The sequence below is a fragment of the Erpetoichthys calabaricus genome, chromosome 11 (assembly GCF_900747795.2).
Source record: "Erpetoichthys calabaricus chromosome 11, fErpCal1.3, whole genome shotgun sequence".
Lineage (NCBI taxonomy): Eukaryota > Metazoa > Chordata > Cladistia > Polypteriformes > Polypteridae > Erpetoichthys > Erpetoichthys calabaricus.
Window position 1 is genome coordinate 82,192,907 of NC_041404.2, and position 24,531 is coordinate 82,217,437.

General features: G+C 36.2%; 1 protein-coding gene across 1 annotated transcript in view; it reads left to right on the forward strand.

Annotated features, from left to right (window-relative positions):
- Positions 1 to 22,982, forward strand: part of LOC114660644 (nuclear factor NF-kappa-B p105 subunit-like) — an 83,348-nt gene extending 60,366 nt beyond the window's left edge. The window contains exons 8-11 of the mRNA XM_028813470.2: positions 8,222 to 8,326; positions 12,887 to 12,978; positions 17,910 to 18,048; positions 21,182 to 22,982. Of these exons, the coding sequence (XP_028669303.1) occupies positions 8,222 to 8,326; positions 12,887 to 12,978; positions 17,910 to 18,048; positions 21,182 to 21,264 (419 nt within the window). The 3' untranslated portion in view covers positions 21,265 to 22,982. The remainder of the gene's footprint in view (positions 1 to 8,221; positions 8,327 to 12,886; positions 12,979 to 17,909; positions 18,049 to 21,181) is intronic.
- The last annotated feature ends 1,549 nt before the right edge of the window (positions 22,983 to 24,531 follow it).

Here is a 24,531-nt window from a genome sequence, read left to right on the forward strand (position 1 = left end):
TTATTTACAGCATTTTAAAATATTTTAGCAACAAATATATGCGTTTTGTACATTGAGAGCATAAAATTGTTTGATGTGATGCGTGGATTATGCATCATGACTAACATTTGTTATTGTCCTGTGTTAATCACCATTGTGTCCCATTATGTTACAAACCTTGTCATGTCTGGTCTCCTCTAAATGAGATTAAAAGATTTTATCAGCTATCACTACAAATGTATAACATATAAAATATTGTTTTGAGCATTCCTTTAGATTTAATGACATACTTCCCATATTTACTGAATCCCCATCACTGCCAAAAGAGATCCTACTTTGCTGGGCCCTTGAGCAAGACCCTTAACCTGTAATTGCTCCAGGGGCGCTGTACAATGGCTGACCCTGCACTCTGACCCCAAGGGGTATGCGAAAACTAACAAATTCCTAATACAAGAAATTGTATAAGGTGAAATAAAGAACAAAAAAAAATGATATTGTACTTTATTGCCTCAGACTTAATCATTTTTGAAAATATCAAAAGCAGTAAAGCAAAAGTAAGTTAACCCAGCTTTAAACTTCTCCAGACCTGTCCACCTCTTTCCATTGAGTTATATGTCTATAGTGTGCTAATAAGCTTCTTTTTTTCCAGTGCCCTTCTTTTTTCTTCAGAATGTCATTTAGTTTTTATCCAGTTTGCTAGTGTCCAAAAGTTTTTTTTTAAATAAACTATATTTAATCAATTAAAAGTTCCTTATTGATTCTCATTGTAGCTGATACATTTTTCAAATTTGATTCAAATTGACATTTTCACAACAAAATATCTTGATTTTCATCCTAACCTTATCAGAAGCATCTTAACATTTATTTACTGCATATAAAACATTTTTGTTCCAAAGTGAAGTTCAAAGTGAACTACAAAAGACAGAAGAGAAATGTCAATAGAAAGAAGAAAATCTCGGTTATAAAGACAAAAGCCAGTAGCCAGTCTAAAAATATATGTGTGTAATGAAGCCTCCACAGCAAAGTGCAATTTTTAAATAAATAATCATGTCCTAGAGTGTGCAGGCTCCAATCAGGTGTGGGTGCGCACCAACACATGTCACTCCAGAGTCGATCACACACTCATTTGCAAATGTGAGAGGATCAGTCAGGTGCCGCATTCACACCTCGGAGGAAGCAGAGTATCACATCTGTACCCAATTAGACAGGATATAAGTGGAGCCTGCGCACAAGTACATAATATAAACAAGGATAAAGAATGGAGGTGAACGAGAAGAGAGAGAAGGGCAGGAACGGGACAGAGGCAGGTACAATCATGCGGGGAAGCAGGAAGGACAGGAAAGTGAGCTCAAGAGAAGCACTTGGCCAGTGCTTTTTGGGTCATGGAGGCTGCTCCTGCTGAGCATTAATGGAGCAGGAGTGAGCAAGTGCTCTGGGAGGCTCCCATAAAAGCCCGATGGACTGTGGTGTAGTGGGAGCAAAGAGCAAAGCTCGGCATGGCACCTTGTAAATGCAGATGAACTGGCAACAGGGGCCCAAGCTGGATTTGTTTGCATCAGCTGGTGGACGTCTCCTCGTGCTGAGGAATCTGAAAAGGGTATGCAGGGTATGATGTCTGATTTCAGAAGGAAGTACCATAGCTCGTGGTTTTAAAAGAGAATATGTTCACTTTTGATTTTAATCCCGTTTAATTGGAATATATTTATTTGACTTTTAACCTGCACGCTCACAGGATTTTATTGGATTATTTATTGGGAAGATTTTTTTAAGCACTACACTGTTGAACACTTCCGTTTGGTTTTAAATAAAAGCACTGAACTACTTTTGCAACAACCCTTGCTGACTGTGTGTCCTCATTTGCCTGGCTCATCTCAGCCTATGATTATTGATGGAAGCACTAGGGACAGTGGAGCAACCTGGACCGTCACAATGCAATGGTCAATTGGCCAAGGAAGACTGGCACGGATGCTGGAGAAAATAAACCCTTAGGGTTTCCAAGGCCAAAAGACTGCCCAGCCCTTCATTAATGTTCATTTCATTAATGGTTATATATGATTCAGTGTTCTTGAAGAACTGATGCCATACATGTCATCTTAGTTGTAGCATCATTCATTCTATTCAAAACTGAAAGTGGAAGAGTACTTTGGTTAGTGGTGCAGAATGCCACCACAGGATAATATGAAGAGAAGAAGGAAAAAATAGTGATTCGTGCTGGAGAAATTAAATATTAAGATTGAGAATTGTGAAATAGTTATGTCTAAGAAAATAGCTATGATGGCCACTGTGAATACTATAAATTTAAAGCTTCAAATGCATAATAATGAAGAATTATTTTTAGTCTTTTAAAATCACTGTGTTAGAAAAAAAAGTAATGAAAAGACTAAATTCAAAAAGTAAGCTTTGAGCAGTTTTCTGAAATGTTCAAGAACCAAACCTACCTCTGTCGATCAAATATTCTGTTAGTATACAAAGGCAGCATCACCACTTCTTTAATATTTCTCCCTCAGAACATTGAGGGTGTTAGTGTTTGAAGATCTGAGATCTTAAACACTATTCCTAATTCTGGGAAAATTACACTAATCGTTCTGGCAAGTGCACATTTCGGTTCAAATATCATTATGCATAATTCTGTTAAGGGCTTCTCCCACTCCATGTATTGGCACATCTGTATGCTTTAAATAGGTAGTTTTTATTTTATTATTTTTTTATACACTTCTTTCTTAGAGCCTTTATAGAGTTTATTAGGATAATCTATACCTTTCACACTACCTATCTGAAAAAATTTCTTGCTGCCACCATATCATCTTGTATGTCTAAATCTTTCTTGTCAAATATCATTTTTCTACTATTTTCGATTTCATTCTTGTCTGTTCTAGATATTTTCTCCTTATCCTTTATGTTCTTGCTCATTCACTCACTCTATTTTGCAGTTTCATGACAGCTCCTTTATGAAGCATACATTACACCTATCAAGGTAAAAAGTCACATTAAAGATTTTAGAAGGGATGGTATAATTTACGTCCCTCCAGAGAGAGATGAAAGACAGTAATTAAAACAGAGAAAAGGCTGAAGAGCCTGTACTTTTCAGCAGCAACCATCTTCTCAAGTGCTATTTACATAAATTTGAAGGTAACTGATGACAAGAGACTGTGCTGAATTTCCATTTTATTTCACCCTGTCTTTGACACAAGAGTAAGTGAAAAACTCAGAAATTATTTTTATATGTTTGGGCGGTGTCTTACCTACACTTTCATTGACACTTTTTACCACATGAGACAGAATTTTGTTGTCCTTTTTATGATGTAATACACCAGTGCCGAATTTTATTAAAAAGAGGTGGTTGCTGAAATAAGAGCAAAAGGCAATTTTATTTGAACATATCATTATGAGGGAGCCATAACTACAGGTTGTTCTAACCATGATTATTTTTTCATAAAGCGGTGGAGTTGAGAAAAGTATGCATGCTTCCTTACTGTGGGAAAAGGAATTTGACCATATTGATAAATTTATTGCATCATCACAGCCATTATTATATTTTTAAGAGATAGCAAAGATTCACTTCTGTGACTAAGCATAAACTGGTTTTATAATCCATCCATTTTCCAACCCGCTGAATCCAAACACAGGGTCACGGGGGTCAGCTGGAGCCAATCCCAGGGCAGGAACCAATCCCAGGCAGGGTACCAACCCACCGCAGGACACACACAAACACACCCACACACCAAGCACACACTAGGGCCAATTTAGAATCGCCAATCCACCTAACCTGCATGTCTTTGGACTGTGGGAGGAAACCGGAGTGCCCGGAGGAAACCCACGCAGGGGAGAACATGCAAACTCCACGCAGGGAGGACCCGGGAAGCAAACCTGGGTCTCCTAACTGCAAGGCAGCAGCGCTACCACTGCGCCACCGTGCCGCCCTGGTTTTATAATACCTATCACAAAGTTTAGCAAACCTGTGAAGAAAAAAATCTACTTCACTATTTAATTCCACGAGTAGGAACTCAGCACAGCAGGCGCCTCCTTGTAATACGTCAGGTGCAGAAACATATTAAGAAGACGCTGATCTATATACGATAACTTATGACTAAATTAAACATACAGTAACTAGCCTGGCTGTTTTTTCTTTGTTTCCATCCCTGATGTCCTGTCTGTTGTTTTGCTGAATGCCCTACGACTTACAATATGTATGTGCATTTTGGCTATTTCCAAATGTTTCCAAAACTTACCTTTCAACCATTTAGTAAAGGATGTAAATCATTGTGTTTTCTTTTAACAACATAATGCCTTTGGTTAACGGTAAAGTTTATCAATGAATGTTATGATGTGTCAGTTTTCATAGTCGAGAACAGCACTCCTGGCTAAACAAGGGCAAGCCTGAGCCCCAACTCAAAAAGAAGGCTTCACGGCCTGCACAGGTCAAAATGGACCAGCCTGAATCATTAAGTCCCAAATAATATATCAACGTTCTTCTAGATATTTAAGGTTTAAATCAAAAATAAAAAGGAAAACAAGAACAAACACAAACTAGGGATGTTAAAATCCAAAGAATGTAGTAAACATTTAGTATAAATAATCAGAAATATGTAATCACTTACTCTATGCCAGAAGGCAGGAGTAAAGAAAATGTAAAGGATTTTGACTTCCTTGTTAATTTTGCCAGATTCTCTTTGTTTTTAAAGTCCATCAGCCTCATTACAACTTGTTAAAAAGGAAATAGAGTAAAAATGAATTTAAGTGGTAAATGACTTATTTGCATAATGCAGAGTAAACCAATTTTAAGTTTACTCACGTGTGCCCTCATTTCCTGTTATAGCAAACACTAAAAAGTAAGTGACTTGTTTAAGTTTATCACTCCATGGCTAATCCACAGGGAGAATGAATACACAGCTTCCAAATGTGAAAAGTGCTAATTTCATATGGGAATGAAAACAGGCAAAATAAGTACTGCATTCAAAAGCTGGGGAACTGTTAGGAAGCCAACCAATTGCCAAACCACGAAATTCTAAAATCTGTAAAATAAAGCAAGTCATTTAAAATACTTTTCTAAAGTCACTACACAAATACCGTTTTAATATGTAAGAAGAACGCAAAGATTTTGAATACAGTCCTATTAAGTGCAGATTCACCTACCTGAAAACAGAAAAACCAGTCCAGCTGTAAGCCAAGCCATTAATGGTAATAACTGTTAAAGCAGTTAGTGGTGGTTGAAGTGGCTCCCAATTTGTGCTGTGATTAGTGAGAAAAGCACTATATAAATTATTATTAATTATTATTGACAATTGCTATATATAATGATAAACATTGTTGTGGTGCTAACAATATTATGTTATTAATCCAAGAAATTATTTAAGTATTTAAGTTTCTGTTCTGCTTGCTGCCTAAGTATAATCTCACCATTGTTTCCATGAACATATTATAAAAGATGCCAGTGTGGGAACGCTTACTGTATTAAGAAGTTCTCCTCAAACGCATCATAAAAAGGTGCCAGTGTGGGATGACTTCAGAGAGTTTTTCCAGCAGGAGGAAATTTTATAGATAGTAACAAAAAACAGAGAACAATATTGGCAACGTTTTAATGCAAGTATTAATGTAAGGCCATTTAGAAGATGATTATAGTTTGAATTAAATCAGCCTTTAGTAATGCATTGTAGTCATGTTGCCATTTTGACAGTTTGTTTTTATTTCCATGTCTGTTTCTTCTGTGCCAGTTTGACAATTATTATCATTACCAGTAACGGCGCACTACACAATAAGGTGCAGTGAATACACTTGACTTGAGCATTCATAGTTTTCATACTCTTTCTTTCTCTGTGTGTTTAGCATTCATTTACTCAGAGGTTGTTGCGCTTGCTGCTTCCTGAGCAGCACTTCTTTTCTCCACCCTAACGGCCCGCTTCTTCTCTTCTTTCGTCAGCATCTTTTTGCGTTAAAACTGATTAAGTCAGTGTTTGTGTTGCAATTACTTAGTATGTTTTCTTTAATTTTTCACTTAAGTTGGCACTTAAGTCTTCAATCTGCCTCAAGAATGATTTAAGATATGAAAAGGTAGGGGAAGTGATGGCGAAAGGGGTAGGGATGAGAACGATGCCCGTACGCATGCGCCGTATGGCCATTCTGCTGGCTGCTACCAAGACTTCATTCTACAATAAAATAAAATAAAAATAAAAAGAGGAATAACCTTGGAGGTCAATCATCACCCCAAAAGTGGATAGTAGACGTCATGTAGTATATGTGTACCAAATTTCAGGTCAATAGGTCAAACGGTTTGTGAGCTACAAGTGATTTAAAATCCTGGACAGACAAACGGACAGACACGGTAGTGTATTATATATAAAGATCATTAATGTTGTTCATTTTATTGTTGGATTATTATATATGTTGTAAGCCCAGTTTATGACAAGGCAGCACCCATGATAACAAATCTAAAACTACATAGCTGAACCGGAAGCTACAGAACTTGAGTATGATGTAACGTGGAATTTAGAAGACCACATGTATGTTGTCAGACATTAAGACCAAACATCTCTAGTATGTAAAAATGATATGAAACAATATAATAATCAGTCTACAGTATTGAGTCCAAGTGTTTATAAGTGAAAGCTTGTATTGTAAAATGCCCCCCCACTCCAAATGTTGCTGCCTGCCTAGTTTTCCTAAATGGAGGAGCTGGCTGTGCCACCAGTCCTCAGATGCAACCATTTATCAAAGATTTCTTTTACTACAGGAAAATTAGAGACTTTGCTTAAAGAAACATCATACTTATCTTCATTTGATGTCTACTTTAAAATTTATAAATTCTATTTGTGATTAAGATGTAGGTAGAATTCCGAGATTACACAAATGTTTTAAAAAGAACATACAGTACCTCTATATAATCTGAGGTAGCACTAGAACATAATGAATGGAAGCCAACTTCCAATAAAATACACTCATACTGTGTGAAACATGGTTTAACACAACACAAATGTATACATTGCACATTTCCTTGAGTCTCAACTCAAAACAAATCCAACTGAAGACCCCATGGGACATTGTCAAGCACCTGCTTCACTGGGAATCATGCATTGGAAATCTTTATTGATTTATCAGTCAGACGTGCATTCACAATAATACCTAGTCTAACACCTGATTGGACATTACAGCTTTATGAACAGTCTATTTTGATAACTTACACTACACTGTTACCATGCTGCCTAGTCTTGCTCAGATGGAAAAATCCAAACACATCTACCTTAGCATAATGTCAAAAGTACATCCTGTTTAACTGAATATTACAAAAAAGTCACTTTATGAGTAACAATTCAAAAGTTGTTGTTTAGATTCTGTAAGGTCAAATGTTGCTGAATCATATCTAACGTTTTGGTGCTTCAGTATTAAATCTTTTTTTTCCTTTGCTCTCAAGGAGGGTAGTAGACAGATGTCAGATCTAAATAAGAATTAGTATTTTAGAACTCACTGATCTGGTCGGTATTGAATTGAATTAATAAAATAAATTAAACAATATTAATAGTGAAAGGAACAGGAATGAAATCTAGAAATCCATGCTTACACCACAATCAAATAAAACAGGGGTTCATAAAAATGTAGTCACTGACATTCATTCACTTCATGTCCTTTTTAGTTGCAGTACTGTCTTGTATGCAGAGTACAGTCAAATTCTTACTTGCATGTCCAACCAACACGCAATATGTTGCCACTCCTTGGCATCGCAACTCAGTGCCATAACTCCATTTTATTTAATAGAAACCATACAACGTACTTTCAGCTAAATTGTTCAAAATATTAAAATGTCATTAAACATTATTAAAAAAATGTCATGGAAAAAATAGCTTCTTTTAAAGAAAATGTTTTATTTGGGAGCCTAGGTGATGTTAAGTCCAACAAACACATTTACCAAGGCACCTATAATGTTTAAAAGCAGCTGAGCAATCTCTACATTTCTGTTTAGTATAAATATTATTTATTAATATTTATCAAATACTGTCTTTTGTGAGCAGTTAAGAAAAAGTGTCATGAGATAAATGGATGCTCGCCACCTGCAAATTCTAATGGAACTTTTTCACATTCTAATTACGTGATAATTTACCTGGAACACCTAATAGGGTTTCAAATATCCAAATCCCGAGATAAAGAAATAAATGTGAAACTATTTTCAATTAAAATTTGAAAATGTTAATAAATGTTTTTTTTTTTTTTTAAATAGCTTTATTAAGTTTCTCTTTTTGTATTTTTAATATAGAGGCTCCTAATGCATCAAATTTGAATATATTAAGAATGGACAAGACTTCAGGCTCAGTGGCTGGAGGAGAAGAAGTGTTCCTCCTGTGTGACAAAGTCCAAAAAGGTAATCATATGAACAGAAGACACAGCCTGGATGATTTGTCAGCCATTCTGCTTCAACAGTGAGACTAGTAACTTGTATGCTTTGGTACTTGTAAGAAAACTGTGTGAAGAATACACATGTTTAAGGGAATTGAGGTTTTTAAATAAATTAGTGCTATCAATTCATAAATTAAAAAAGTGAATGAGTTCAAGTTATGTCGATTTCTTTCACTGTACAGTAATTCTATGCCTTTTACATCTGAGGAATTACAGTTACTCAGATCAACACATTTCATTGTAAAAATATTTATTGCCAGTGCTTCAAATTAACCTCTCAAACACAGCCAATACATGGACATTTTATCTTGCTTGTGATTGATTAACAATTTGATCATTAAAGTAAGATATTATTGCAGTTATTTTCCAATGTTCTTCCCCAAAAAAATCATTAGTGTGAAGAATCTTGCCACTCATTGCAATCTCTCCTATTAGTTGCCAGATACGAAGGTCTGATCACTAATAATTGCATATTCATTTTTGAATATGCTTTCAAATTTTCAGCTCTTTATTGCATAGCCTTTTTCAATGACTGGATTTTATGTTTAGACTAATGTTAATGTTCTTTGAAATTATATATAAATCATTTTATATTTACTGGTGCATTTACAAGACGATTCTATAATTTGAACAGTCTTTAAAGATATTTTGGAAACAGTTGATAGATATTTTTTCCTCTGCTGAAATTCCCAACACCACAAGGTAATAATGTTTCACGTTTTAGTTGCACTTTTCATGTAGAGCGTAGATACAGTAAATTTAGTTTCGTAATGGAAGAAAGGATGAATGGCTAGATGGATGTATTGTCCTCTGTGTAAATATAAGGATCCAAGGTGTACACTCAATAAAAAGTTTAGGATTCTTCCAACTGACAACAATAGGATCACATTACTATTTGCCTAGGTTTTTTGATCATACTTGCAATTACTTTTTTACAGTTGTTATAGTTAGCTGGCTATCTCTGAATTTGAACAATTTAAGAGCCAATTTCCATGGTTTCATGGTTAAAATGCTCATGTGCAAAGGTTAAATATTTGTGAGTACATGTGACAGACAGTGTACAAGAGCAATGAAGATGTCTAATTACAGGATTTTAGGTTACACACTGTAGCACAATGCAGAGTACAAATAAAGGGATGTTATGCTTAAGCATGCTTATGAGGTCTCATCTGTGACACCAGAGGTAGTTTTGGTCTTCAAATTGCAAAAAAGAGATAATAGCATTGGAGTAAGTCCAGAGAGGGTGATACCAGTCAAGAAAGCAAGGTATGAGCTATGTAAAAAGATTGAATTTTAAACAAAGATTAAAAGATGACATGGTTGACATATGTAGAATTATTAAGTGAATTTGAATGCTAGATCACAGCTATTACCTTAAAATGAGTTCTTCAACAACAACATGTGAGCACAGACAGCAACTTGTTAAGGTTAGGTTTAACATAGGAATTAGAAACTTTTTCTTCACACAGAGAATCATAGACACATTGAACTAGTTACCAAGTCATCTGGTAGATAGTAGTACTTGGGGGACTTCAAATTTCATCTCGATTACATTTTCTATATCAAGTTAAATGTCCTTTTCTCATTGTAATGTTCAAATGTAATGTTTTAAGGACTAGTGGCAACAGGTTGTTGGTCGTTCATCTTTTTTGTAGTAACCTTTTGTGATCTTCTCTGAAAAATATGAAAAAGAATTGACAGCCTATCAAATAAGTAAGATTAATCTCTATTAACAGGGAACTGTCAGGGTAAAAGTTTAATAATGCCAATGCTCATAAATTTAAATATCAATAGAGAATGAAACATTAAAAAGTAACACATTCTGTACTTTTTTTGAAAAAATGAGTTTTGTTCTGAATTTAAAGTGATAATTGTCATGATTTTAGAGTTTTGAAATCATTTTATCATTACTTTCGTGACATCACTATGGAACCATTTTGTACTAACATTTGGTTGACAGACCACCTTCTGTATTTTTGGAGTGTGGTGGCCATATTGTTTATGGCTGCTCTGCCTTTTATTGGTCATGTTATGTAATTTCTTCCCTCCTATATAAGATGGCGGTATGCTACTCTTATTATCCAAACTTGTTGATAATTCTAAAATGTGTTGGTTCTTCTTGCGTGCATTCATTTATGAAAAGGGTTTACAGCAGGAGCATTAAAGTCAATTATATTGAGGGCCAAAAATAACACATTATATGGAGGTTGGGAGCATGAGCTGATAGAGCATTGACTCAGCCATCACACACCGAACCACCTGGACATTATATTAACAAGTAACACTGACCACATTTTCTTTTTAGATAAAATAAATGGATACCTCCCTGCTCATCACAATCGTGTATTGTGCCTCGCAACTTGCTTGAAACCATTTTTCTTTACAATTTAACTAAACTTGAACAGGCATTAGACACAAACAGCAAGTAGTGTGAGAGTATGCAGTAGGTCTACAAATAGCAGCCAAGCCACAGAAACAGCATCACAATTTAGGAATGATAAAGAAAGACAGGGACATAGTATGCAATGTTAAACCTTAGAATCAAACTTGATTGCCATTAGAGCACAATATGCCATATGAAATATTAAAAACAGAGTTTGATCCTTCCACTATTTATTTTGAAACAAAGTGAAAAAGAGAAGCAGAGGAGGAAGAAAAATTAAAAACTTTTTTCTGACATCCAATTATTTTTTACAATATATAAGGTATTTTCACATATTAAGGTAAAACTAAGAAAACGTGAAAGCAAAAATTAGAAATGCACTTAAAAATAAAAGCATATAAGTAGGCTTTGTTTTCTACCATTAATTAGAAAAACATGCAGTTTATATAATGATGGGTGTCTTGCAGTGAAATTGACACTAGAAAAATGTGGTCAGGAGACCACCTATTGTTAAACTGCTTATACAATTACCAATAATAATAATAATAAAGATTATTATTGTCAAGTAAAAGGATCTAAACACAACTCTTGAGCATTACAGTATGTAGCAATCAATAAATACTATCTATTAAAAGAAATAGAAATATTTAAGTGTAATTACTGCGTTTACATACAATCAGCACAAATAATATACACAGAAAAATATATCATACATAGTTTTTCTGAATAATAATAAGACACATTATAATTGATTAAAAATATACTGTATATATAAAGAGCTATTGCAAGCAAGTAAAGCAAATGTTTTTAACAAAAGGTGGTCGAAAAAATCAAGAAGGATAGATCAATATTCAAAAAACAAGCAGTTTAATAATAGTTGGTCTCCTCACCTATTTTATAGTGTTAGTTTTTTACCAGTTTGCAGACTCTGGCCACTTTTGATCAGCTACCAAAATCTTTTCCTGTTGTTCAGTAGAGATATGGCCAGGTGAGTAATTGTACGAGGTCTAGCTACATCGCTTCCTTCTCAAATGTCTTTTCCATCCATGTGATTTGCCAACAACAATGTTCTGCTTAGGCATGCAAAGTATAGAGAATGACTTTATTTTCAAAAAAGGTCTCTCACTTCTGTACAGAGAGTTACAGTGCACACACCTTACAAGTAAGCTAAAACATTTTCCACTCATGATCCAAGTAAAAGATGGTTTATAAGGCATTTCAAATACAGGTTTTCATGATCAGCATATTTTAACTTCAGGCCTTTGAATTACTGCACGCAAGAAGTGCATCCTTGGCTCAAGTGCTGTTGCATCCACAACCCCAACTGTCTGATTAGGTGGTCCCACCTCCTTAGGTTCTACTAACAGGAAGCAAAGACAGATCACATCACTGCATAGAACAAAATAACAAAGAATATCATAAAATTTTCAAATACAGATACAAAACAAAACCAAAAACAGAACAAATAATTTAATATGCAAAATTATATTTAAATAAAAACACAAAAAACTTTACCCTGGGCAATAATCCTAGCTGTACCATAACACATTGTGATGGCCTTTTGAATTAACTGTGAATACCGCAGTAACCGACTGATTTGAACAGTTTATTATTTCTGCTTGAAACAGATTAATGAATTAGTTTTTCCCCAAATGTCTCATATTAAAAGGTCTCTTTAACTTTGTTCTGTTTCATTGATGTGGACAGCAAGTTAAAGAAATGCATACATTCATTTCAAGTATTTACTTAACCCTTTCTGTAGTCGGTTTATAACATGATCAATGAAGTAATTGTAGAAAGTAAACAGTTATTAGATAAATGTATGCACTATACCACTGTTGCAGATATTTTATTTTCACTCCAAATTGTGCAGGCTGGAAGTAGAAAACCAAAACTGCACAGCACAGAGCTGAGCACTTGTATGGATTACAGATATGAGCTCCATGTCCCAAACAGTGGCCACCATGCTTATGTTCCTGTAATGATGATGTTTTAACTTTAGTGTTCATGCTCTTGGAAATTTGGGAAAGCTTTTAAATGACCATAATATGAAGAGAAAAGTAGTTCTATTTTTTAATTTTTCAAAATCTATGCATTAATAGGATGAAAACAAAAAGGTTTAATTTATATTTTTTTCCTTAGATGACATACAGGTGAGATTCTATCAAGAAAATGAAAATGAACTGCTTTGGGAAGGATTTGGAAAATTTGGACCTACAGATGTTCACAGACAAGTAATGTATCTAAAACAGGAGCTTAATTTATTTTATCACTCATTCATTCACTTATTTCAGTAAAGAGCTGCGGCCGCATATCCTATCCTGGCGATGTTAATCATGTGGCAAAAATCAGCTCTGGATGAAATGTCCATTGATTACCGCTTACCCATTTACCCGTTTTTGGAAAGTTTAAAGAAAACTGGCACATCTGGAAAAACCCCAGACAGATATAGAGAGAACATATAAACACCTCAGCAGTGACAGTGTTGAGACCAGAATTTGAAACTAGGTCACTGGAGTGTTAGGTAGTACCACTGACATTTTTAACTTTTTGTTACTGTATACCACTAGTCTTGTATACAATTTTAAACAAAAATGAAAAGATAATGTTCTAAAGTTACATAGGGTTATGTGTTAACAGCTGAAAAGGTTTCACACATTACCTATTTTAAAAGAAGAATGTTGTCAAAATATAACAAACTTTAACAAAATGAAGTTTAAAAAAATTGTGTTTAATTTTCCATGTCTCAGCACTGTTCCCCCCCTAGACTCAGAAGGTCCTCTTCCAAACTATTAACTTTTACTACATCTTTCTTTCGATACAAACATTTTGACATTGTAATTTTGGTGTGACTGGGAGTCTCACAATGTCTCATAAAAATTGCAAGATTGTCCTTCTGAGCTAAGACAGTTTTAAGAAAGCCTAAAGTAAACAGTGAATTACATCACACATCACAGACCCTCTCACTATCTGCTTATGTGGATGACTGTCATAGTGACTACACACTAAGCTGTCAAGCCCAGACAATTTTATCCCTAGCATCAGTTCACAGCTCCTTCCAGGAAATTCCTAGGTGATTTAATGCCATTCGAAATCTATAATTTATTCAATATGACCGGAGTGTTACTTAGGTTACCCCAAAACAGGATGTGCTCAGTATGAAGTATCTTCACCAAATATTCCACACATTTCAAATACAGCAACTTCTGTTTATCCAAAGAACTAGTGGTTCTATTGTGATGCTCTTCCATCTTGATGCTCTTTACTTTAATTTGAAGAACAAGCATAGCAGCTCTGCACAGTATGTCTTTTGGTATTTACTCAGTCCTCGTAAACATGGGAGTCGATGGTGAAGTAGATTGACCAGAAAACTGAACTTCATCAAAGTACTTGGCTCTCACTTTACTACACTAGTTCAGTACAAAGATTAAAGATATGGCATCATTGCATCCATCTGTTGGTATGTCCTTATCTCTCATACCTTCATTTATGAACAAATACCTGAGTTTTTGAAATTTTCTATTTGGAACAGTGAGTGCTTTCATTCACATGCAAAGAGTAAGCAGACATTGATGGGGATTGGACCACAACTGTCATTCCATCTACTTGCATTAAGTTAACAATTGCTCTGATGTTCTCCACAGATCATAGCCTGGTGAAGACAGTATTATTCTCACACATAAATAAGGTTAAAGAATGTATTTAAAGCACTCTTGATTTATATTATATACATTATATATATATATATATATATATATGGTTGAAATAGTTTACTGTCAAATAAATGCAAAGAGTACACGACACGTGTTTCGCCCTCATTCTGGGCTCATCAGGTGTACACACTCCACTGCACTCCCTCTTGGGAATCGAACCTCGGATGTCAGCGCCATATATATACTGTATATACATGTATATATATATGAATATATATATAGTGACAGTTTAAGGGTCCCCGTGACCCCTTGAACCCTCAGACCAGACGTCAGACACTAGATAAAAGTCCAAAATGAATATTTATTATTATAAATAAATGTACAAAGCACCCTACTCTCCACAATACTCAAACAATAAACAAATCACTAATCAATAACCAATCCTCCACTCCCAGATGCGTTGCCACCCTTCAACCCAGCTCAGCTCGTCAGTCTGGGATTTCCCTGAGTCCTTTATAGTCCGTGACCCGGAAGTGTTTCTGTCCCTCAGTCCATGTGACTTTCTATCACCTCCAGGTCAGGTAAAAACTTCTTTTCTTCATCAGAGGTACCCCTTGGTGTATCCCAAAAAGAAAGAAACCCACAAAAGCTGATTTTTTCTCGCAGACAATGATCACAAATAGCCCAATCGGGTGAGAAAAACATGGACCAGACAATACTGGTCTAGCTACGGGCTTCCAGAGCTCCAAAAGTAGAGCTGAAGTTGAATTTGATTGACAGTTATTCTCCTCAATCCGCCTACAATGTCTCTGGTCTGCTGCAATATCTTTCTGGAGCTCCATTGCAAGATTGTGACTGCAGTAACTGCAGCATTGTTAGGCTCAGATGATTCACAGAATGCAGTATGTAATGTCAGTGATGATTAGCTATAAAGGCTTTCATTAAGACTTCCTGGTTATTTGTGTTTGTGGATAAAAGTCTTTACTGTGCTGAGTTCATTTTAATTAATGATTTTCTGGCTAAAGCCCTAGTGGGTGATTGTCTTGAATTTGATTTTTGGAACTCCATTTAGGCTTTGATGAGAGATTGGTTTTGAATTTTAGTTAGAAAACTTTGCATAGCCTTTTGACAATGTTTCATCTGATGATCTCTCAGTGGAAGAACATTTTAACAATTTAGACACAAACATGCTATTCAGTCCAACAAAGCTTGCCAGTTCTATTCACTTAATTCTTCTAAAATAACATCAAGTCTAGTTTTGGAAGTACCTAAAGTCCTACTCTCTACAACATTACTTGACAACATGTTCTATGTGTCCATGGCTCTCTGTGTGAATAAAAATGTGCTAATGTTTGTGCAAAATTTAACCTTAACAAGTTTCCAACGGTGTCCCCATGTTCTTGATGAACTCACTTTAAAGTAACAATCTCGATCCACTGTACTAAATCTCTTCATAATTTTAAACACTTCAGTCATGTCTCCCTTTAATTTAATTTTGCTTAAACTGAAAAGTCTCAGCTCTTTTAATCTTTCCTCATAATTCATCCCCTGTAGCCCTGGAGTCTGCCTAGTTTTTCATCTCTGGACTTTTTCTAATGCTGCTATGTTCTCTTTGTAGCCTGGAGACTAAAACTGTACAAAATGCTCCAAATGAGGTCTTACCAGTGCGTTATAAAGCTTCAGCACAACCTCCTTGGACTTGTACTCTACACATTAGGCCGCTATATAACCAAACATTATGTTAGCCATCTTAATGGCTTCTGAACAGTGTCCAGAAGTTATCTGAACAAAACTGTCAGGGAGTGTTTAGAACATTCACTGATATGTGTTCCTCAGGTCTTGAGAGTTATACCATACCCACCCAGGGCTACCTCTCTGGGGTGAATCTAGAGCAGAACAGAGACAACATCCATCTTAAAGAAATATTTCTGCCAAACTATAACAAGCCAGGAACTTTCACCCTCCTGCCCAAGCTTTTTAACTCTATAGTGAGCTACTTTACAATGTCATGTTCCACTATGTCTGGATCTGTCCCATAAATGCTTGTCACTCAGCTGCCATTATATCTAATCCCTTCCCCTTCTTTAGAGTGTGCCTGACTTAACTGTGTGAGTCACCAAGTCATTAAGTCACTGGTATCCCAATTTCAGGAGTGGATCCATGTATTTTAATTTGAACCGTGATGGTTGGCAGATTTTTGATTACTATTTGTCTGGACCCTCTCTAACAGTAACTCAAGGCCTTGAATGCATAGTTCCAGGGATAACTTGTGTATCTAAGCCATGCTGTTATGCCAAGTTCACAACCATAATGGAGGTCACAATGAATTATTAATAATCCAATCTATTAGTATTCTATTTGGGTTATCCAAATCAATAGGACAATTCATTGATAGGATAGGAGAAAAAATCTAATTCACAGTTTTTCGTTTTTGTATGATATTGCTTATTTTACAAAAATCAAAATAAAAAATTGCTGGATAAAAAAGGGAATGATTTGAAATTGTCATTGATATTAAAATAAGCAACATAAGGCTTTCCTTTTGAGACACTTGTTTTCAGTAATGGACTAGTTTAATTGGTGTTGTGATGAGAGTAGACTGATGTTCAAGTGAAATACTGTTCACTTTAGTTCTATACAAATGAACATAAAAAACAGTTAAAAATCTTCACTAATGTAAAATTAAAACCTTACTGTCACTAGCTGCAGTTAAACTAGCAGCCACAGTGAACTTCCTAGCACCATGTTTCGGAGTCAATTTACCTTTCCTCATTTGCTTTATGCATTTGATAGCACCAGAAGCTGGGCCAAATCTAAATTAGGATAAGCATTCATAAAATTCTACAGAAAATTTTACAGATGTTATTGTATAATATTTAGTATTAATGAAAACAATTTTACTTGATGAGCATTTTCTAAGACTTTTCAGAGTTAAAAAAAAAAAAGCTCCACAAGCAGCTGCCATCACTTCACTGAGCTCTAAGAACTCGGCGAGAACACATTTTCATCACCACTAATACTCTGGCTTGCTTTCATACCACATCTGTCTTCACAACTGTATATTAAAAGCACTCAGTTTTGTTTGCTGTGTACTACGATGTCTCACCCTCACACTCTGCTGCAAACACCTGCTGTTGTTGCGATGACATCCACATTCTGCTCTTTTCAAAAAAACGTTCTGTAACCCACATTGACAGGCATTGCAAAAGAAGAGGATCAGTGGGTCAAACACCCTAACATTTTAGAGGATAACCAAAAAACAAAATTCAAGTAAAACATTTTAAGATTTATGTCATTTTAAATGTTTAAAAATATCTTGAACTAGAATCTTAAAGGAGAATTTCTCAGTTCACCTTTCAATAGATTTTCCAATTAAGTGAATTTGTTGTTATCTTAAAATAAAATTGAATAACTTATTAAAATGCTTTAAATTTACATCTTACTAAAGTATAGACTTTATTTAAGCCTAAAAATGTTTTGATTTTAATTATCTTTCTAATTTCTAATTGTAGTATGCCATTGTTTTCAAAACACCAAAATACTTTGACATTTATATCAACAATCCTGTTTCTGTTTATGTCCAACTACGTCGGCGTTCCGATGGAGAAACAAGTAACGCCAAACCTTTTCTGTACTACCCACAAAAGCAAGGTGAGTTGCAACAAATTTCTAAAATGTATGCAGAGCAGTAAAGAGTAAAGCCAGAGCAAAGGTGCTTTAGCAAGTTTATTACAAGACATGTGCATAAAAAATATATTGGAAGGCAAAGACATTTATGTATAAGAAAGTGAGACTCATGAAGTGGTGAGAGATTTCAAATTAATTAACCTCAGGAGACTGTAGTTGGCAAATCAGAACAGAACCTTATGAAAGAGGCCATACGTGAACAGAAAATAAAAACTCAGTTTTCAGATAGGTACAGTCATATGAAAAAGTTTGGGAACCCCTCTTAATTCTTTGGATTTTTGTTTATCATTGGCTGAGCTTTCAAAGTAGCAACTTCCTTTTAATATATGACATGCCTTATGGAAACAGTGGTATTTCAGCAGTGACATTAAGTTTATCAGATTAACAGAAAATATGCAATATGCATCATAACAAAATTAGACAGGTGCATAAATTTGGGCACCCCAACAGAGATATTACATCAATACTTAGTTGAACCTCCTTTTGCAAATATAACAGCGTCTAGATGCCTCCTATAGCCTTTGATGAGTGTCTGGATTCTGGATGGAGGTATTTTTGACCATTCTTCCATACAAAATCTCTCCAGTTCAGTTCAATTTGATGGCTGCCAAGCACAGACAGCCTGCTTCAAGTCATCCCATAGATTTTCGATGATATTCAAGTCAGGGGACTGTGACGGCCATTCCAGAACATTGTACTTCTCCCTCTGCATGAATGCCTTTGTAGATTTCGAACTGTTTTGGGTCATTGTCTTGTTGGAATATCCAACCCCTGCGTAACTTCAACTTTGTGACTGATGCTTGAACATTATCCTGAAGAATTTGTTGATATTGGGTTGGATTCATGCGATCCTCGATTTTAACAAGGACCCCAGTCCCTGAACTAGCCACACAGCCCCACAGCATGATGGAACCATCCACCAAATTTGACAGTAGGTAGCAGGTGTTTTTCTTGGAATGCGGTGTTCTTCTTCCGCCATGCATAGCGCTTTTTGTTATAACCAAATAACTCAATTTTTGTCTCATCAGTCCAAAGCACTTTGTTCCAAAATTAATCTTGCTTGTCTAAATGAGCATTTGCATACATCGACTATGTTTGTGGCGTGAGTGCAGAAAGGGCTTCTTTCTCATCACCTTGCCATACAGATGTTCTTTGTGCAAATTGCGCTGAATTGTAGAACGATGTACAGATACACCATCTGCAGCAAGATGTTCTTACAGGTCTTTGGAGGTGATCTTTGGGTTGTCTGTAACCATTCTCACAATCCTGCATATATGCCAATCCTGTATTTTTCTTGGCCTGCCAGACCTGAGTTTAACAGCAACTGTACCTGTGGCCTTCCATTTCCTGATTCCATTCCTTACAGTTGAAACTGACAGTTTAAACCTCTGACATAGCTTTTTGTAGCCTTCCCCTAAACCATGATACTGAACAATCTTTGTTTTCAGTTCTTTTGAGAGTTGCTTTGAGGATCCCATGCCGTCACTCTTCAGAGGAGAGTCAAAGGGAAGCACAACTTGCAATTGACCACCTTAAATACCTTTTCTCATGATTGGACACACCTGTCTATGAAGTTCAAGTCTTAACGAGCTAATCCAACCAATTTGGTGTTGCAAGTAATCAGAATTGAGCAGTTACATGCATTCAAATCAGAAAAATTACAAGGGGACCCACACTTTTGCACAGCCAGTTTTTCACATTTGATTTAATTTCATACAACTAAATACTGCTTCACTAAAAATCTTTGTTCGGAAAACACCCCAGTACTTGGATGTTCCTAGGAAATGAAAGACATACCACTGTTATCTTTTTTGTTGAAAGTAGGGTAAATTATTATGCAGGCTGAGAGGGGTTCCTAAACGTTTTCATATGACTGTATGCTAAACTCTATTAGAAGAATAAAACAAAGCAGAGCACGCAGATCAAAGTAGGCTAAAAGCATTTTGTTTAAAAATGCCCCAACAAAGTGAAACACAATTGACTTTATTTCATCATTGCAGATAAAAACCTTGATATGTCCAACAAGCGAAACAGCACATCATTATAATAATATGCCCAGGCTCACTATGGTTTAATTTTAGCAGAGTGGTGGGTTATTGAATAGAAAAACCTTAGGAAGTGGAACCTTTCTTTAGTGACAGAGTGATAAGCCAAAAAGTTCATTATGTTTTACTAACTGGGGGCAAAACATTGCATCAGCAGCCATGCATTTCCGGTAGATAAATAGATTTTCATCATATCATAAGGCACACAGTTGTTTCAGAGTGCAAGTTAGAGCAGACACAGTCTGCAAAATGCACAGTACCTAGCCACTGGGCCTTTACTTGGTCTACATTTGTCAAATTTTCCTGTCATGTAAAGTTATGGCTTTTCCCCAAAACCTCACTAAATATAATGGTTACAGTATTAACCAGTCTGCCACAAGCAAGTGATAAACTTTGACTGTATCTACTTAAAAGCAGCAGACAGTAGATAGATAGATAGATAGATAGATAGATAGATAGATAGATAGATAGATAGATAGATAGATAGATAGATAGATAGATAGATAGATAGATAGATAGATAGATAGATAGATAGATAGATAGATAGATAGATAGATAGATAATTGCACATTCATGTGATCCCCAGCTAACAGCTCATTAAAGTATTGGGCTTATTTGCTTAGCTATGCTGTCCTGGTGCCTTCCTATAAGATGTATGTCTATACTGTACATGGTTGAAAACATGATTAGTAAATGTATTTGAGACTCCATCTAGCCAAACATTCAAGAAGAGAGGAATGATCCTGGGATAAAACAGATGAGAAGACTTCCAGTAAGATTTAGGGTCACTTTATTACAATATTGTAATAATATACACATTGTAAGAACTTTTTTCTCTGGTTTGTCTATCTGTCTGCAAAACAACATATATTACAGTATGCCATATAAAATATATTTATTAACTTAAAACTTTAAAAGTCATGTGTTGGCAATAAATTTACATTTACAATTACATATAAATAGCACTTAAAGAAAACAAGTGTGGAACATTATAATTCTTATCATTATTATTCATAATTAGAATACAGTTTCAACTTGTGTTTCTATTGTAGATAAAGGTGTATGGATGGGAAGGAGAAGAATGAAGTTTTTTCAAGGTAAACGCCTTACAGCAAGTAATCAAACCATACAATGAAAATGAAGCATCTCATCTGCACTGTCAGGCCACCCCTTTAGAAAACATTTAGAGACCATCAAGAAAGCAAGTAGAATGCTTGGTTACAGTATATTGGAAATAAGAGGTTATGGTTACAAAACAAACTGTCAAGGCCCCACCTGGACCGCTGCCCCCACCATGCTATCTGGAGGTCATTGATCTCTTTGCATTACTCACAAAAGGACTAACATGGCAGATACTGAGATTTAATAGTTGTACTGTTAACTAAGAAGTGGAACAGAAGAAAGAACAGTATGAAAGAACATTAATGAAGGAAGACATAGGAATGGTCTTTAAATGGTATAAATAAGGTAAATTAATGTTTTTCTTTCTGTAAACTGAGAAAAATGAAAAAGTGTAAATGCGAGGCAAAGATTTGGCAAGCATTGGGTTATGGTACTGGGACATACAGTATGCTGGAAATAGTGGACCTTTTTAAGAAGAATATGTCCAACTCTTAATTGAGAGCCCTGAGTTGTTTTTTTTTCTCTGAACCTTCTGCATTTTGATGCTATATTTGAGAGACTTTTTTTTACCATTTCAAATCAATTTAATGGTGGTTGTGCCAGAATTGTTAATCTAACCTATATAAATAAACTTCTCGTAGTGTAGCATTTTTATGATGTGTGTATAACTATCCTATAAATAGGAATAAAAATAATAAGTATATCATTTATGAATAACAATGCATTCTGTGATAAGAAAATTCAGAAGATGAATAGATGGTTTCATAAAAAGTATTCTTTTCATCTACACTTACATTAATTTTTAATACTTGCATTATCCAGTGTACGCTCCAGCTCCCTGAAACAATGTATAAGAATTACAGCAGAACACTAATGTGTATGAACTGATTGATAATTTAATCTTGGAGCAGCTAATAACACAGTCATTCATGCTGTTGTAGACATCAGCCATTTGTTTATTTTTTTACTTTAACTTTAACTCAGAAATAAATTCTTAGACCTATAATGGACAGAATTAATGCATGAATATAACATTACAAATTTTGCAAATATTCAAACAGATTACTTACAAAAGTAAAGTTTAGATGATTACTGGAATTTTGAAATCAGAAAGAATTTAACTAAGAGTCCAAAAAGGCAAGTATTTAACTTATAGTAATCTGTAAACACTCATCATAGTTTCCTCATCTAATGTTAAATCTTAACTTTTATATTAACTACTGTGGCGAGGGGCTGGGGGTGGTACCCAGCCGGGACGCCCAGGAGGACCAGAGGAGGGCTTACGCCTCCTCCAGACCACGAGAGGGTGACCGCCCTGGTGGCGTTGGGGACCACAGGACCTGAGCTTGGAAGCTCAACCCTATAGGGGCCCGTGGTCACCGCCAGGGGGCTCCTGAATGCATGAGGAGCCCTGGCCCTCAGCACTTCCGCCACAACTGGAAGTGCTGGAGGGAAGAAGACCAGGGACACTCAGAGTGCTTCTGGGTGCGCAGCCGGTACTTCTGCCACACTGGAGAGTGCCGGTGGAAGCTAATCGGGAGGCACCTGGAGCACATCCGGGTGATTATAAAAGGGGCCACCTCCCTCCATTCGATGGCTAGAGTCGGGAGGACGAGAGGAGTGGAGGCGGACCTGACAGAGAGAGGCACTATTGAGAAGGCCTGGACTTTGGGGGAGTTTTGGGGTTGTGTGCACTGTTGTAAATATTAGTTGTATAAATAAACGTGTGTTGGGTGATTTAAACATGTCTACCTGTCTGTGTCCGGGCCAGCTTCCACACTACAATGACATTCTCTAGATGCAAAGTACCACATACAATATCTGCAATCAGGAGTACCTGAAGCAAAGTGAAATTAGTGATGGGCATTTCAATTCAATTTACTGAATCAATACTTTTGAACTACCCATTTATGCAATCAATTCTTTTAATTCATATGTTTCATTTTTAGGTTTAGCTTATACTGTAGTTCAAGGTAGCGAGGTGGGTGTGAGTTCCTGTGGACCCCCTCTGATCACATCACAAATATATATTTTAATAATTCTTAAATTATATTCATATATATATATTTATATACATATTGTGGCAAGCGGCTGGGGGTGGCACCCAGCTGGGATGCCCAGAAGAACCAGAGGAGGGATTACGCCTCCTCCAGACCACGAGGGGGCAACCGCCCTGGTGGCTTTGGGGACCACGGGAACTGAGCTTGAAAGCTCAACCCTATAGGGGCCCGTGATCACCGCCAGGGGGCGCCCCAATACCTAGAGAGCTCTGGTCCTCAGCACTTCCGCCACACCCGGAAACGCTGGGGGGAAGACGACCAGGGACACCCGGAGTGCTTCTGGGTGCGCAGCCGGTACTTCCGCCACATTGGGGAGTGCCGCCGGAAGATTATCGGGAGGCACCTGGAGCACATCCGGGTGATTATAAAAGGGGCCTCCTCCCTCCGTTCAATGGCTGGATTCGGGAGCGGAGTAGACAAAGTCTTGGAGGAGAGGAGTGGCGGCGGCTGTGAAGAGAAGAGAAAGGCATTGTGAGGCCTGGACTTTGGGGGAGTTTTGGGGTTGTCTGCACCTTTGTAAATAGTAGTATTTGTAAATAAACATGTTGTGGTGATTCCGCCTGTCTGTGTTGGGGCTGCTTTCCACAATATTAATTATGTATGTATATAAACACATATGTGTATATATATAAATACATAATTAATACTATTGCTTGTTAATATGTATTTAAATCATTATCTATAAATATTTGATTATATATTTAATATGGTATTTCATATGCCATTCTCCTGTTTCCATACACAAAGCATGATAAAACATTTAAGAATGCATAATTAAAATAAGACATTACATTACAGAATCCCAAGTGAATGAGAATAATGTGACTGATTCTAAGTTAGTGACTTGTTCACAAAAGAAATTTACGAGAATTTGACTGATTCTAGCATAGCAACTCATTCATGAACCAATTGAGTCAAGGCTCATGAGTGAGGCGGCTGTTGCGCAAGCGCTTTCTACATCCACCAGCAGGCAGCAGTAGCAAAGTGGAAGACTATGATGTCGACATGCTGGACACTCATTCACTTTAACACTGATTCCATTAAGCTCCACTAACCGATTTGTTCCAACTGATAGACAGAACGTTATCTCTTCCAAGGGGGAAACAGGACTTTTTATACAAGCTCTTTAAATAGATTTATACATAAATAGGTTGATAAGTAAATAAATAAATATTCACAAACTGTCAGCCCCAGTGAGGCAATATCCTGACGTATTGCTA